Source organism: Rana temporaria, chromosome 3, assembly GCF_905171775.1.
Source record: "Rana temporaria chromosome 3, aRanTem1.1, whole genome shotgun sequence".
Lineage (NCBI taxonomy): Eukaryota > Metazoa > Chordata > Amphibia > Anura > Ranidae > Rana > Rana temporaria.
Genome location: NC_053491.1, coordinates 217,887,349 through 217,903,973, shown reverse-complemented (window position 1 = coordinate 217,903,973; position 16,625 = coordinate 217,887,349). Strand labels below are relative to the sequence as shown.

At 42.6% G+C, this 16,625-nt stretch overlaps 1 protein-coding gene and 1 long non-coding RNA gene across 2 annotated transcripts in view; one reads left to right on the top strand and one right to left on the bottom strand.

Annotated features, from left to right (window-relative positions):
- The window catches only part of APPL2 (adaptor protein, phosphotyrosine interacting with PH domain and leucine zipper 2), a 104,411-nt gene that overhangs the window by 55,636 nt on the left and 32,150 nt on the right, over positions 1-16,625 (bottom strand). The window contains 1 exon segment of the mRNA XM_040344243.1: positions 5,059-5,146. Coding sequence (XP_040200177.1) covers positions 5,059-5,146 — 88 coding nt within the window.
- Positions 15,315-15,922, top strand: LOC120932107. The gene is made up of 3 exons (XR_005747926.1): positions 15,315-15,392; positions 15,534-15,712; positions 15,808-15,922. It is a non-coding gene; the product is annotated as an uncharacterized LOC120932107 (long non-coding RNA).

The window sequence follows — 16,625 nt, the reverse complement described above, 5'->3', positions numbered from 1 at the left end:
AACAAAAAAAAAAAAAAATGGTAAAGATCTCAGGAGAAGACCATGGCTATATAGACACCTCCAGATCTCAGATAATCATAGTTCCCTTAGCAACGAAATCCAACCTCTACAGAAGAGTGCTTGTGAGGCAATGCTGCATCAGTTCACTATAGCATACCTCCCAACCATCCCGGTTTCTGCGGGACAGTCCCACGATCACAGCGTATTCCCGGGTTCCCGCAAAAACTGGCTTTGTCCTGCTCTCCAATGTCCAACATTGGCAGCAGCTTCAAGTCCAGTGCAATGACTCTATACTGGACATGCAGCTGCGCTGTGGAACAGAAGCCAGATCTCCCTCACTGCCCCGGGTAACAAGAGATCTTTGCCTGGGAAATTTCCACACAGGGCTAGTGCGCTTCAGCCAATCAGCTTTTCGTATCAGTTTCTCAGGAAGTAGAATGGGGGGGGGGGGACTGTGGGCAGAAGGGGTGGAGGGGGATGGTGGCCAATGTGTATAGGGGTAAGATTTGCAGGAGGGGGGTAATGTGTGTACAAGTAGGGAGTAATGTGTGCAGGAGGGGGCTGTGTGTAGAGGGAGCAGTGTATGGAAAGAGGGGGGATAAGGTGCAGTGGAGGGGGGGCAGTGTGTACAGGGAGGGACATACCTCCCAACTGTCCAGAATTTAGCAGGAATGTCCCAATAATTTAACTAAATCTCAGCATCCCACGAATCGCAGAGCCCATTGCCAGAACAGGGGCCCAGAACACCTGCCATGCCCCACCAATTTAAATGAAGTTCTTAAGGTAGGCTCAAACAAAGTGTTAGCTCTCTGTCTTACTTCAGTGTACACAAAATCATCTGTAAAGGGAGCGATTTTTTTTTAAATTATCATTGTGCTGGGGTTGGTATGTGTCTGAGACTCTTACCCGTGGTACAGCAATCGATGTATATGTTATAGGTACAAGAAGCCCAGGTGTTATTTAACCTTGCCTCTCAAACCAATCCCACCGCTAACAGTTTGGCTACACCCATTTTTGCCGCATTGCACGCCGTGCCAAGTGTCCCTCATTCTCAAGTTCTAAAGTTGAGAGGTATGCTATGGCTACAGGTTTCAGTACTACAATTCAGTAATTATAACCTTTTAAAAGTTCCTTGCCATCAACACTGCAAACATTGAATCCCTCCCCCTTAACATACCCCATCACACACTGCAATACCTGTCTCTAATGTTCCCATATTCCTCAAAATCCTCCTCTCTAAAATATGTAGGAGTTAAAGAGGAACTGCATTCTGCTCACATAATCTGTAATAAAAACATCTTTGCCATTCTGAAGCTTCCCTCTAACCACTTTGCATATTAATTTATATATAAATGTTTTTCTGTACTAGCCCTCCACCAAGTCTGGCTGAAAACATTTTAACTGTGGGCAGCTGAAGCTGTGGCCTGTTAACTTCCTGGGTTTATACACACACCTCCAGCTCTCATTGACCCTCTTAAGACTCACCCCCCTCCCTTCCCGGCAAACTCCTGCGAGAAAGAGAAAAAAAAAAGGAGAGGAAAAAAGGAGGAGGAAAAAAAGAGAGGAAAAAGAGGAAAAAAGAGAGAAAAAAGGAGAGAAAAAAAAGGGAGGAAAAAAAGGAGAAAAAAAAAAAAGAGAAAAAAAAAAAAAAAAAAAAAAAAGAGAGAAAGTGCTGTCCAGGCATGATGTCATAAGCTAAGGCTTTTTTTTTTTTTACCAGAGAAGAAACAGGAAGTGGCCTGTATAAAAGGGTATTTACTGGCAGAAAAAAAAAATTTGATCCAAAGTTAAAAACAAGGGCAGAAGATTTAATAGATGGAAAACAAATAACTGAAGTTCCGCTATCATTTAACTCCTACCTACAATACGCTTTATAAAGGAAGACTTCCATCCACTGTACCGTATTATTGGAAAGATAAGGCTTTGGTCAATTGGTGGATGTTAGAACCAGAGTATTACATTAAGTCCCGGAACTTCAAGAAGCTTATGATCTTCCTAAACAGACTTTCTTCAGTTACGTACAAAATTTGCCACTATGCACAATCTCCCATAAATTTTATACATTTATGGCATTTGAAAGAACCAATGACATCTATCCTCCTAAACAAGACCCACCCAGACATACATATATGAAAAAAATGGGAGCAGATCCTGGAGGAAGAATTACCTCTGAATATATAGCAAATTATATGGTCACAAGCCTCCCAAAGCTCAATTGGCACATTGTATAACGGAAAATAAGTAAAAAATCCTTTTCCACTGGTACCAAATCCTAGAACTGCTCCACTCTATATAGGCATTTTCTGATAGGCGTTGCAAGGAGGAGTTGGGAACGTTGTGCCAATCAATTGCAGCCTCACTGTGCTCATCATATGCAGCATCACTGTGCCTGTCACAGTAGGCCAATCACATCCACATTCCAAGTAAAAGAAAAGAACCACTTAACATAAGGTGTCCTCAGAGCCCCCTTTTAGGCCCCTTTCACACGACAAGCCTGCGGTCTCATTTTTCAGACGGGTCTGAGCGGGCCATCCATTGACTTCTATGGGCAGGTGGATGTCAGCAGAGATGTGCCGCTGACATCCGATCAGCTAAAAAATCTGACGTATGGCCATCCATCTGGCGGATCGGATGAGATCTGATGAAAACAGACATACTATCCGTATTCGTCTGATCTCCCCATAGGAATCAGCGGGGCTCCAACAGGCCCCTTCCTGCCCAATGAGAAGAAACGGACCTGTCATCCACCGACTCAGCGGAGTTCTCCCTGGGAGCTGGCGTACTCCGCTAAACAGATCCGCCCCGCGTGGAAGGGGCCTTACATCAGATGTCCCAATCAGAGCCCCCTTTACATCAGGTGCCCCCATCAGAGTCCCCCTTTACATTAGATGTCCCCTCTCACTCACAGCAAGTCGCCTATCATCCACCTTCGGACCAGCCGAGATAAGTCAGAGAAACCGGAAGTGAATGCACATGACCAGCCAATCACACACACACACACACACACACACACACCAGGGAACAATGCTATACAAACTTATAGGAGGGAGTGTTCAGGGGACTTTCTAAAGGAAGCCAATAGAGCATCTTGTTGGTAATCATGAGATTGCCAACACGTCATGCTTGCCATAGCAGTTGGGTGTCCGGCTGCCTGCACACACTTAGAGGGCTAATATTTTTTCCCCCCATTGATTTCAGCACGTCATGCTTCCCATACACCTGTGTGTCCGGCATCCTGCAAACACTAAGGCCCCGTACACACGGTCGGTTTGGTCCGATGAGAATGAACCGAAGTTCATTTTCATCGGACCAAACCGACCGTGTGCATAGGCTATCGGTCTGTTTTCCTTCGGTCCAAAATTTTAAAACCTGCTTCAAAACCAAACCGATGGACCGCTGCCCCATCGGACCAAACCAATGGTTAGTACAGAAAAGCATCGGTTCAAAACCCGCACATGCTCAGAATCAAGTCGACGCATGCTTGGAAGCATTGAACTTCGTTTTATTCAGCACGTCGTGTGTTTTACGTCACCGCGTTCTGACCCGATCGGATTTTGAACTGATGGCGTGTACACACATCAGGCCGTACGGCCACTTCAGAGGTGAACCGATGAAAACGGTCCGTCGGACCATTCTCATCGGTTTTATCCGACCGTGTGTACGGGGGCCTTAAAGGGCAAGCATTTTTTTTTTGTATGATGAGTAGCTTTGGGGGGGGGGGGGGGGGAGCTACTTATGGTAATTACCCAATTACTAACAGTTCTTCTGCCGTTATGCCACTTTTCAGTGCCCCATGTCTCGCAATCTATGTACCCATTGCTCTACAGCTGCACTGCATTTTCTTTTATTAAAAGTAATAAAATATCAGTTTTTGAAGAAAAAATAAATACAAATAAAAAAAAAAAAACGGAAGAAGGTCCTTGCCAACATAAAGTTAAATATGTACCTGGTTAGGGATCTAAGGATATCTCTTTAGCCACTTTACCCTTTAGCTCAGCCACAGAGATGCTGCACACATTCAGTCAAGATCTCCAGAAACAAATGAGTATTAAAATATACCGGTTAAATGAGAGCCTACACACATTTTTTCAACAAACTTTTAGATCTGTGTTTTTATATAAAAGAAAGTAAAAATAATTGCGTTGCCTGTGGTCCTATTATAAATGACTAGGGGTCTCTCTCTTTTTTTTTTTTATCAACCAGCTGGGTTGGACGAAAAAAAAAAAAATGACCGTTCAGAGCCAAGCTGCTGTACTAACAACCCAATGTTAGTACATCGATCTCCCTTGCTGAGCTATTGTGTTCTGACAGCGAGGCGGCCTCCTGCCAGAACACTGGTCAGCGATCTTGCCATTGGCTGAGAGCACAGATTGGGAGGCGGTCGACAGAACTTTTCAGTCATGAGCCTTCAACAAAAGCTTCTGTCGGACTGGCTGCCATACACACAGGCCAAATGTCAGATGCGTTCTTTTGAACCGGCCGACATTTGGCCCTTGTGTACTAGGCTTTATACAGACAATTGTCATGTGTAACATTAGCATTTGTTTTAGAAAATATACAAAAAAAGTATTACGTTGGTAAAGAGGCTGTAAAAAAAAAAAAAAAAGGAAAAGTCATCAGCTACAAATTCTGTAGCTGCAGATTTAATAAAAAGGACACCTGTCCAGGAATCCAGCACTGTCCTCACCCAGGCCAGTTCTTGACTAGTCTTTAGGTCCCCGGCATTGGCATGATAACGATGGGAATCCGGTTGTGACCTTCTGCAGCTTTACAGCCAGCTTCTCACTGCACTTTGTGAATGGACCTGCAGGCTTCTGGGACTGGTGACTTGTCCCAGAAGGCTGTGGGTAAAAGGGGTGAAAACTTCTGCTTGGATCACCTAGGCAAAAGTGAGAGCGAGTTCCTTTCAGAACCAGGTGCCCGCACCCAGACCCCCCCCCCCCCCCCCCAAAAAAAAATGTGTCCAAACATTATGGAGGGGAGGCGGAAAAGTGGAACTTCCCCTTTTGGGTGAAATCCTGCTTTAAGGTCATACATCTTTATTACGATTTACCTTACCTGTAAGGTCCTTTTCACGGAACTGAATTAAGGGCAGGACCATTGTATCTGCCAGCTGCTTTGCCAGTTCTGTATGAAGTACATTAAGCTGCAAAAAGAATGAAAGTGAATATTTCAGGTGAGGTGATTATAAATGTACAATTACTTGAGTGAGGTCTTTGTGTGATTTGTGCCATTTTTCAAAATTCTGCCATTTTGGAGGTTTCATTAGCATTTAATTTCTTTAAAAACACACAATGCTTGTGCGTCAATTTAATACTTTGTTTATAAGTTTTTAGTAAATGTTTGTTATGCTTTGGTATACTATCATGTTTTACGAATATATACGGGACATTTAATATATGACAAAATGATTCACAGTGAGTGAGTGAGAAACTTATATAGCGCAACACATGCGAACTGAATCGCCTCTGGGCATGCAATGCCATTTGTGGTGCCACCTGCTGCCATTGGCTGGAACAGTTCACTAGGCTGTTAATTACAAAGCCTGGACCACTCACCTCTCTAACCTCACTCAAAGCCTGCCACTGGCATTTGGTACTTTGTGGAAAGAGCTTGCATGCAAGTTTACAGCAATACCCTGCATTTCTAAAAGTACAGGGTTTGGGACTGATCAGAGGTCTAAAGAGCATGCATTGGGGCTGATGCAGCGGTCTAAAGGGCATGCATTGGAGCTGATCCAGTGGTCTAAAGGGCATGCATTGGAGCCGATCCAGTGGTCTAAAGGGCATGCATTGGAGCCGATCCAGTGGTCTAAAGGGCATGCATTGGAGCTGATCCAGTGGTCTAAAGGGCATGCATTGGCGCTGAACCAACGATCTAAAGGGTATGCATTGGGGCTGAACCAACGATCTAAAGGGCATGCATTGGGGCTGAACCAACGATCTAAAGGGTATGCATTGGGGCTGAACCAACGATCTGAAGTACATGCATTGGGGCTGGTCCAGTGGTCTGAAGTGCATGCATTGGGGCTGAACCAACGATCTGAAGTGCATGCATTGGGGCTGGTCCAGTGGTCTGAAGTGCATGCATTGGGGCTGAACCAATGATCTAAACTGCATGCATTGGGACTAAACATGTTTTATGTGTGCAACAGTTAATCAATTTTTACACTTCTAGTTTTGCTACTAAGGGCAAGGTAAACTATTATATAGTTCATGAGTTTAACTTGCCATTAGTGGTACATCTAGGAGTGTAAAAAAAATAACAAAACCTAGATTACTGGTACGCCAATTGTCTATTGCTTGTGGAACATAATTGGCCGAACAAGATGGACTTGTGCCTTATTTCAACCTGACTAACTAACTAACTGTACCCAAGACGCTTAATGGTCTATCTAGAAATGTTTTCACATGAAATTAAACACAACTTACTTGTAGAATTAACTTTGTAAATCTTGATTGAAAATTGTGCGATTCTTGTGTGAAAACATTTATAAATAGACCATTTCATGTGGAAAAGGTTGCTTACCCCCTGATCTAAATGTATTTTATTGGGATTTTATGTGATAGACCAACACAAAGTGGCACAACGTGAAACGAAAATGATAAATGGTTTGCAATTTTTTTTACAAATATGTGAAAATGTTGACGTCAAAACTGTAGAACCATCTTTCGCTGCAAATACAGCTGCCAGTCTTTTTGGGTATGTCTGTACCAGCTTTGCACATTTAGAGAGACATTTTTGCCCATTCTGCTATGCAAAATAGCTCAAATTCTGTCAGATTGGATGGAGGGCGTCTGTGGCGTCTGTGAACAGCAATTTTCAAGTCTTGCCACAGATTCTCAATTGGATTTAGGTCTGGACTTTGACTGGGCCATTCTAACACATTAATAAGCTTTGATCGAAACCATTCCATTGCAGCTCTGGCTGTATGTTTAGGGTCGTCCCACTGGAAAATGGGTGCTCAACCTGTGGCCCTCCAGTTGTTGCGGAACTACAAGTCCCATAAGGCATTGCAAGCTGACAGTTACAAGCTTGACTCCCAAAGTCAGAGGCATGATGGGAATTGTAGTTTTGCAACAGCTGGAGGGCCACAGGTTGAGCACCCATGCACTGGAAGGTGAACCTCCACCCCAGTCTCAAGTCTTTTGCAGACTTATGCCCCGTACACACGATCAGGCTTTTGTCCGACCAAACTCACATCGGAATTCCATCGGAGGAAAAGAGAACATGTTCTCTACGTAAACTCCGATGGAATTCCTCGGAATATACGATGGAAAAACTCTGATGGGCATACACACGGCTCGGAATTTCCGATGGAAAAAGTCAGTCGGACTTTTTCCTTCTGAAATTTTGATCGTGTGTACAAGGCATAACAGGTTTTCTTTTAAGATTGCCCTGTATTTGGCTCCATCCATCTTCCCATCAACTCTGACCAGAGCACCTTCTTTCACGTTTGCTGTGTCCCCCACATTGCTTCTCACAAACAGAAAACAGGACTTCTTCCAGCAATGACTTTCTTCCTGCCACTCTTCCATAAAGGGCAGATTTGTTGAGCACACGACTAATAGTTGTCCTCTGGACAGATTCTCCCACCTGACCTTTGGATCTCTGCAACTCTTCCGAAGTTTCCATAGGCCTCTTGGCTGCTTCTCCAATTAATGTTCTCCTTGCCCGGCCTGTCAGTTTAGGTGGACGGCCATGTCTTGGTAGGTTTGAAGTTGTGCCATACTCTTTCCATTTTCGGATAATGGTTCGAGCAGTGCTCCGTGAGATGTTCAAAGCTTGGGATTTTTTTTTTTTTTTTTTTTTTTTTATTATTATTATATATAACCCAACCCTGCATTGAACTTCTCCAAAACGTTATCCCTGACCTGTCTGGTGTGTTCCTTGGTCTTCATGGTGCGTTTGTTCACTAAGGTTCTCTAACAAACCTCTGAGGGCTTCACAGAACAGCTGTATTTATATGGAGATTAAAAGGGGTTGTAAAGGTTTATTTTTTATTTTCTAAATAGGTTCCTTTAAGCTAGTGCATTGTTGGTTCACTTACCTTTTCCTTTGATTTCCCTTCTAAATGTTTTTTATCCCTTTGCATGAATGTCTCACTTCCTGTTTCTCCTCAGTAAACTTGCCCCCATCTGAGCCGTTCTGGCTGGGGGTTAGTCAGCCAGAACAGCTTACTGAGGAGGAACAGGAGGTGAGAAATTGAAGGAAAAAGGTAAGTGAACCAACAATGCACTAGCTTAACTGCTTGCCGACCAGCCGCCAGTTATACGGCGGCAGGTCGGCTCTGCTGGGTGAGATCACGTAGCTATACGTCATCTCGCCAAGCAGCCAGTGGCATTTTTATAGTAATCAATGCATTTTTATAGCACTGATCGCTATAAAAATGCCAATGGTCCCAAAAATGTGTCAAAAGTGTCCGAAATGTCCGCCATGTCGCAGTACTGATAAAAATCACTGATCGCCGCCATTACTAGTTAAAAAAATATATATTAATAAAAATGCCATTAAACTATCCCCTATTTTGTAAACGCTATAACTTTTGCGCAAACCAATCAATAAATGCTTATTGCGTTTTTTTTTGTTTTTTTTTTACGAAAAATATGTAGAAGAATACGTATCGGCCTAAACCGAGGAAAATTTTAATTTTTTTTCTATTTTTTGGAGGGATATATTATTATAGCAAAAAGTAAAAAAAAAAATCATTTTTTTCAAAATTGTTGCTCTATTTTTGTTTATAGCGCAAAAACTAAAAACCGCAGAGGTGATCAAATACCACCAAAAGAAAGCTCTATTTGTGGGGAAAAAAAGGACGCCAATTTTATTTGGGAGTCATGTCGCACGACCAGGCAAATTGTCAGTTAAAGCCACGCAGTGCCGAATCGCAAAAAGTGGCCTGGTCTTTGACCAGCAATATGGTCCGGGGCTTAAGTGGTTAAAGGAACCTATTTAGAAAATAAAAAACAAACCTTTACAACCCCTTTAAAAATTACACACAGACGAACTCCATTTACTAATTAGGTGACTTCTGAAGGCAATTGGTTCCACTAGATTTTAGTTAGGGGTATCAGAGTAAAGGGGGCCGAATACAAATGCACACCACACTTTTCAGATATTTATTTGTAAAAGATTTTGAAAACAATTTATAATTTTCCTTCCTCTTCACAATTATGTGCCACGGTGTGTTGGTCTATCACATAAAATACATTTACATTTTTGGTTGTAACATGATAAAATTTGGAAAAATTCAAGAGGTATGAATACTTAGGCATTGTACAAACACTGTAGCTGCTGACATTTTCTATTAGGGCACCTACCTGTCCAGGGATCTCGCAGTGTCCTCACCCAAGCAGATTCTCGAATCAGCTATTGGGTGCTGGCACTGCCAACTTGGGTAAAGGAAATCTGCCTTCCAGCTTCACAGTCAGTTTCCTACTGCGCAAATCACGCTGCACTTCCTCAATGTCCCAGCTGTGGCGGGGGCCAAACTTCCAACGGAGTTCGCCATGGTGACCTCAGCAGGAAGTGGGAGTGGGTACTTGTCAAAACCAGGTACCAGCTCCCCACCACAAGGTGCCAAATGTGGCACTGGAGGGGGGAGAAGGCAGACAAGCGGAGCTTCCCCTTTTGGGTGAAGCTTTGCTTTAAGGCCTGCTTTTGCTGACTGAAACCTTGGACTGATCCGTCCAATAAACTGAGTCAGTTCTCTGGCTCATTGACTTTTCAGCTTAGATTATGGAGTTCTGTATGAAGATATTCTTGGGGGGGGGATGGATAGAAGAATACATGGACTGCACATGCAACATTTCATGTTAACTATCAGCGTTTCATTAACCACTTCTTCAATACCAGGCACGTGCGCACCTTTCTGCCCAAGCCAATTTTCAGCGCTGTGACACTTTGAATGACAATTGCGCAGCTATGCTACACTGTACCCCAACAATTCTTTTATAATTTTGTTCCCACAAATAGAGCTTTCTTCTGGTGGTATTTGATCACCTCTGCAATTTTTTTTGCGCAACAACTAAAAAAAAAAAAAAAAAAAAAAAAAAAAAAATTTTGAAAATAAATTACGTTTATTTTTTTCTGTTATTTTTTTGTAAATAAGTAAGTTTTCTTCTGCAATTACGGGCACTGATATGGCAGCACTGATGGGCACCGGTATGCGGCACTGATATGCGCCACTGATGGGTGGCACAGATGGGCACTGATGGACACTGAGGGGGTGGCACTAATGGCATTGCTGGGCATCACTTGTTTATTTACTCATTTATGCCAGTCAGTGCCCATGTTGCCAGTCAGTGCCTCAGAGGGGGGGCTGCGCTGATAAACAATCAGCGCAAACCCCCCCCCCCCCCCAGTCAGGAGAGCCACCGATCGGCTCTCCTCTACTCGCGCCTGTCAGACGCGAGTGAGGAAGAGCCGATCAACGGCTCTTCCTGTTTACATCGTGATCAGCCGTGATCGGACACGGCTGATCACATGGTAAAGAGCCTCCGGAAGCTCTTTACCGTGATCGGAGATGCAGGGTGTCAGACTGACACCCCACATCACCGATCGCCGCACTGCGTGCCGGCATGTTATCCTGCTGGACGTCAGGGGATTTCTCTGACGTTGCAAAGATTATCAGGAAATGAAGAGACCTCAGTTTAATAGTAAATTGACGTCCGGGAAGTGGTTGTGTTATCCTGACTTGACGTCAAGTCAGGATAACACAACCACTTCCCGGACGTCAATTTACTATTAAACAGAGGTCTCTTCATTTCCTGATAATCTTTGCAACGTCAGAGAAATCCCCTCTTAGACAGTTGTCACAGAACCAAGTGTCCCAACGTTGGAAGATTTCCACTTTATTCCTGTTCTGGTGGCAACTCAAAATTTTGGCTTTACCCTCACTTTCATTGGCGATAAGAACATTTAGGGTGAGTGAATCTCCTCCATGGAGCATAACAACAATCCCATAGGATTTCTATCCTCTCACCACATCCATAATAAAGCTTTGACTTTAGTTAAACTTTAAGAAAAACACCTAATAGCGGAGTTTGGAAGCAATTTTCACCTTAAGTATTGAGAATTGATCATAATATTGTACTCTGTGGGTGTGATTGCACAGCAGGCTCCATGCTCAAAGCCTGCATTTTTCTAATCTATAATATTGATTAACAGGTCATCCTAAAATCACAGGTGCTCATTTCATCCATTTCACAGTTTTTCTGAGATTTTCAGCTTGGACAACGATGCTTTGAAAGTCAGCTTGAGGTTGCCAGAATACAAGGGCTCACATATACAGTAGGTTGCGTCATACCAGCATCCACAATGTTTTATAGTTTTGATTAAGTTGTTAAATAAGATGTAAATACATTAAACCATTCTATAGTACTATACTTCTATGAACACAAAGCCAATGTCCCAATTTCAGACAAGGGGCAAAATAGAAGTGATAAATCCAGCAGAAATAAACAGTCCCAATAGAAAAGTGGTTAGCACGTTTATTTTTGTATGGTGCTGCCCATATAATAAAAGTATATGCTGCACAACCTAACAATATAATTGCCAGAATACAAACAGAACTGTGTCATTCGTTTAGTCATTGATTTCTTTTAAAGGCTGACATATCCACCAGATACTAGTTGGATGAGGTGTAAACTGCAATTTTACATTTACCACCAAACATGCTGTTAAGGTCGTTTTTTTAGTTTATACCTTGTCTGCCCTTGCCCATTACATAAAACTATACACACGATAAACTCCAAGCCTATGTAAGAAGGTCAGGCATTTGAAATCATGTACACACCTATACATGTACTTCATATTAGGTATTTAAATAACTAATTTTGCTTTCTAAAGATTGTACCAATTAAAAGAAAAGTTTAAAGAGAACCTGAAGAAACTAGACCATTTGTTTCGACGACAAACTTCCCATATATAAAAGATTATGTGAATTCATCATATTTTTTGCCTATTTACCTGTAAAAGCCTCCCTTGTGCAGACATCCAAAAATCCCGATACTGCTGCTGGATGCCATCATCTTGGATGCAATGTCAGCAGCCCCAGCAGACTTACATCTGTAACCTATAGCAGGGATCGACAAATCCCGGGCGCCAGGTCGCAATGGCGACTAGAAATAGTGTCCTGGCGACTTGGCTTGGAAGGTGGGCAAATTATTTTTTTTCTTTTTGTGAGCTGGTGCCATCTGGTGGTGAGCCGTTGGTATTACAAGTTATTACCACCAGATGTGAGCTGGCGCCATTACAAGTTAAACAGCAATTCTAATGTAATTTTTCACTATTTTCACTGCCATCTTCTTCCCTCTAATTAGAACCCCCAAACATTATATATATTTTTTATCCTAACACCCTAGAGAATAAAATGGCGATTGTTGCAATACTTTCTGTCACGCCGTATTTGCGCAGCGGTCTTACAAGCGCACTTTTTTGGGAAAAAATTACACTTTTTTTAATTAAAAAAATAAGACAACGGTAAAGTTAGCCCGATTTTTTTTTAATATTATGAAAGATAATGTTACGCCGAGTAAATTCATACCCAACATGTCATGCTTCAAAATTGCGTTTGAACACCGTTTACAAATGCGGGCGCTGCTCACGTATGTGTTCGCTTCTGCGCGCAAGCTCGTCGGGACGGGGTGCGTTTTCTGGCTCCTAACTTTTTTAGCTGGCTCCTAGATTCCGAACAAATTTGTCAACCCCTGACCTATAGTCTTTCCCTTACTTCTTCCCTTAGCGGACACATAAAACCTTACGTAGGAAGATAAAAGGAAAAATTGGCGGAGCTGACCAACACAGGGTAACTAGACACTGCCAGAAGAGCGGAAGTGTTTTAGGAAATGTACTTTTCCTAATGTAGTTACATTTTCTATCAAGTTCAGAGTCACACCGCAAGTCAATGCAAAAACTAGTTTATGGGAAAGTGCTGCAAACACAAATTTAATACACATAATGTGCTTTAACCTGAATTTTTTTTAAAGTAGTGAGCAGGGTCCCTGTAACCCAGAAGTGAGGGAGACCGATAATAAAGCGATCTATAGACAGGTAGACCAGTGGGCTGGATGAACAAAAAAAAAAAAAACACACATCACATATAGACTTGGAGCGCCACTGGAGGTGTCCCTACTGGTATTCAGAAAGTGGAAGCAGGCGTTGGGAACTAATTCAGAAACATGGACATATGTGGGATAAGACGCCGCTCAAAACCGACCCACTGCTTCAGATGTGGATATAGTTGTATATGGCTTCAGCCAGTGCTGCTTCAGCCACGCCCCCTGACACATTTTGTTCCTCTGTGACCAAGCCCCGGTAGGCAGGGTGAAACATGTGACCGGAGCAGTGATGGCTGAGGCCATACTAGAAGATATGTGATAAAAAAAAAAAAAAAAAAAAAAAAAAAAACTAGAATATAATGAAATTACACACATACACAGCCCTCAAAACTCTTCACTTGCCTGCTCGAATTTGGCGAGTGCAAATAAGTTTAGGGTAAGCATAGAGCACGGCTACCATATCATTCGTTATGGATGGCTGCTGCCTGTAAAAAAATATGGCTGCGGGCAGGCTTTGGAACTGAATGTGGAGATATTACATGAGCGCTGGCTACAGCCTCAGAGCCCTAAACGGTGTGCCCGGAGGAGGACGAGTACAGGGAGGGCAGGGAGCGTAGAGCAAGAGAGCGGAGACTGGAAACTGGGTGGATGTGCTACAGCTGTCCTCTCCACCAGAGGGCAAGACTAGCCAGGGAGAGGGAGCGCCACAAGTCCCAGAGGACCCTGCGTGTGGAGCAGTGCCAAGGCATGCTGGGAATTGTAGGTCACCAATAATGTCCAATCAGAGTGTCTGCAGGAGCTGTGCTTCTATCCCCTGCTTTTGAAGGGCTGGGAGTTATAGTTCCACATCTGCATGCTGATAGGAGGAGAGAGAGAGAGATCAGATGGCCAAACACTGTACAATCTGATAGCAAATGGTCCTACGCTGTCCAATCTGATTGCAAGTGGCTAAACACTATCCAATCAGATTGTACAATCTCCTGTAAGATGGCCATACACTGTACAATCTCCTTTAAAGTGGATCTTCAGTCCTGCTCTGGACAGTCTCCTGCCCCTCCAGTGCCAAGTAGATGTGCCATAGTAGAGCCAGTTGGCACATCTACCCACACACAAGGACTGGAAAGTATTCAGGCATGAGGGTAACTCTGCAGACCCCAACACAATAGGGCAATACTGTTGAGAGCAGGCTCTGATGCAAAGGGAAACGCCGCAGACCATAATGTTAGGGACAACTTTGTGGACTGTGATGTAAAGGAGAACTTTGAAGTCTGATGCTTTGTTAACATTGTTGTTGTTGTAGTAAAACTTAATTCTGCATGAAACATTTAACAGTGTCACTTCATGAGACAATTTACAAGGGCGTGTTTAGGGGCAGGGCATGGTAGGGGTTGGGTGGGACAACTGGTGGCGAGTAACTTTTAGGGCCTGGCTAGTAGCTCAGGACTTAAAATTTTAAGCCCTGTATAATAATTTTATATATATATATATATATATATATATATATATATATATATATATATATATATATATATATATATATATATATATATATATATATATATATATATATACACACATATATACATATATACACACGCACACACACACACACACACATATCTCTAGATCTCACACACACACACACACACACATTATATAAAATTACACACACACACACTTTCATTTCTATTTTAAACCAAATTAGTGTTTTACAGGGTCAGGGTTTACATATATTTTATTGACACAATATGCATTTTAAAAATCTCCAGTCAGAAAACACATCGCTAATTGTTTCTTTACCGAAGAACTTAAATGCTAAATTCAGCAAGCTATAGCAAATGTTTGCAGAAAATAGGAATTGTAAAAGGTAAAATGACAATGGTTATTACATAGAGAATTGAGCCCTTAGAGATTAGTTGTTCAGAGTTTGGGCCCAGGATTTCATTCCCACCAATAACACCCTTTGCATGAAGTCTGTATTTTCTGCCAGTGTTTGTATGGGTTCCCTCCCAAACTGCAAACATGCCGGAAGGGTTATTGGCAGACATCCATATTGGCCCTAGTGAGCATGTATGAATGTGGTAAGAAATTAAACAAAGTATCTCACCCTAGGATTTATGTATTCGACAACACCGAACATGTCGGTATACTATAAAAGAATATACCAATTCTTTTATAGTATATACCTCCATTCCCACCTGGGAATGGAGGTATATAGTAGCCTTGGAGTGGCTGGTGGTTCATTTGCTTGTACTCAACCACTAGGAACAACACATCTGATCCTGCACACAGGTCACCCTCCCTTGTTGGGAGCTTAGTCACCAATTTATGGTATGTTTTTTCTTCCCCTGTCTGGCTCTCCTCTTTGCACACTTTCCCATGCATCCCCTTATGGGAACACATTGTTATTTCCTTACCTCTTCTTTACAAATATTTTTTATTTACTTTTTTATTTTTGATACATTGTTTTAGGTACACTATGCACTTTACGTGCACACATAACATTTTGGATCAGGCTGTGACCACCGTGTCTTACTCCGGGCACTGTTCCTCGTTCTCATGGGTTCCCCGTTTCAACCCCGGGGGAGACATCCTGCCCGGACCCCCCTTCTTTCCTTGGCAGATACCGGACCGGGTCTTGTGGTGGCATAGTAAGTTTCCCAACTATTTCCATTCTGTTGGACAGTCCCTGTACTTCCCCATTTTTCATGCATCATCAATTATTTCTGTTTATTCTCATTTCCAGTATACTGTCCTAAAAACACTCCTGATGATTGGCTGAAATGCCAGGAAACGCGTAGAGTGCCCCCAGATGCCAACAATCACCTGTTCATATTCCACATACTTACCGATTTTATTACATATATCTGTCATGTCTGATTTTATTTCTGTATTGCATGCTATGTAGCAGGATATCTAGAGTAAGCCTTGTGACTACCTATTTATTTAATACAAAATATTTGACATGTATATAAGATTGTAAAAATAAATCATGTACTGTAATTTACTTTTTATGGTATTTCTTTTTACATGGCGCTCCCTCATTTAAAGTCCCACAAACTCCTCTCTTCTATATAAAAGAATATACCAAGTGTGCTTCTCTCACCTTCTACTTTAGTCCTTAAAAAGTGTATGCAAACCCGAACAATGAACTTCTATTTTCTCTTTCGTTCATAGACGGACACAGCATCCTTTGACCTTCGGGTTATGTTCTTCCTACCAGGAGATTTTAGGCAGAATTCCCACAGCACTCAAGGTGTTAAAACTTTCCCTCATGCCGCTCCTCCCAGGGGGCGTGGCTCCCCCAGGCATAACCCACACCCTGCTCCAGCAGCTTCAGCTTCAGTTTGTTTCTGCCTAACCGTCAGGAGAGTCAGGCTCTCTCTGGAGTCCTGGACTCTGGAGTTTTTTCTTGCAAATTTTTTTGCATTTTGCGAGTTTTTTCCTCGCTTTTTTATTCTATTTTTATTTTTGAATCCTGCGATTCTTCTATCAACAGCCGACTGGGTGACAGGCTGGGTCCTCGACCCTTGTAGTCCCCCCAGGTTCGGCCTTCGAGCGTGT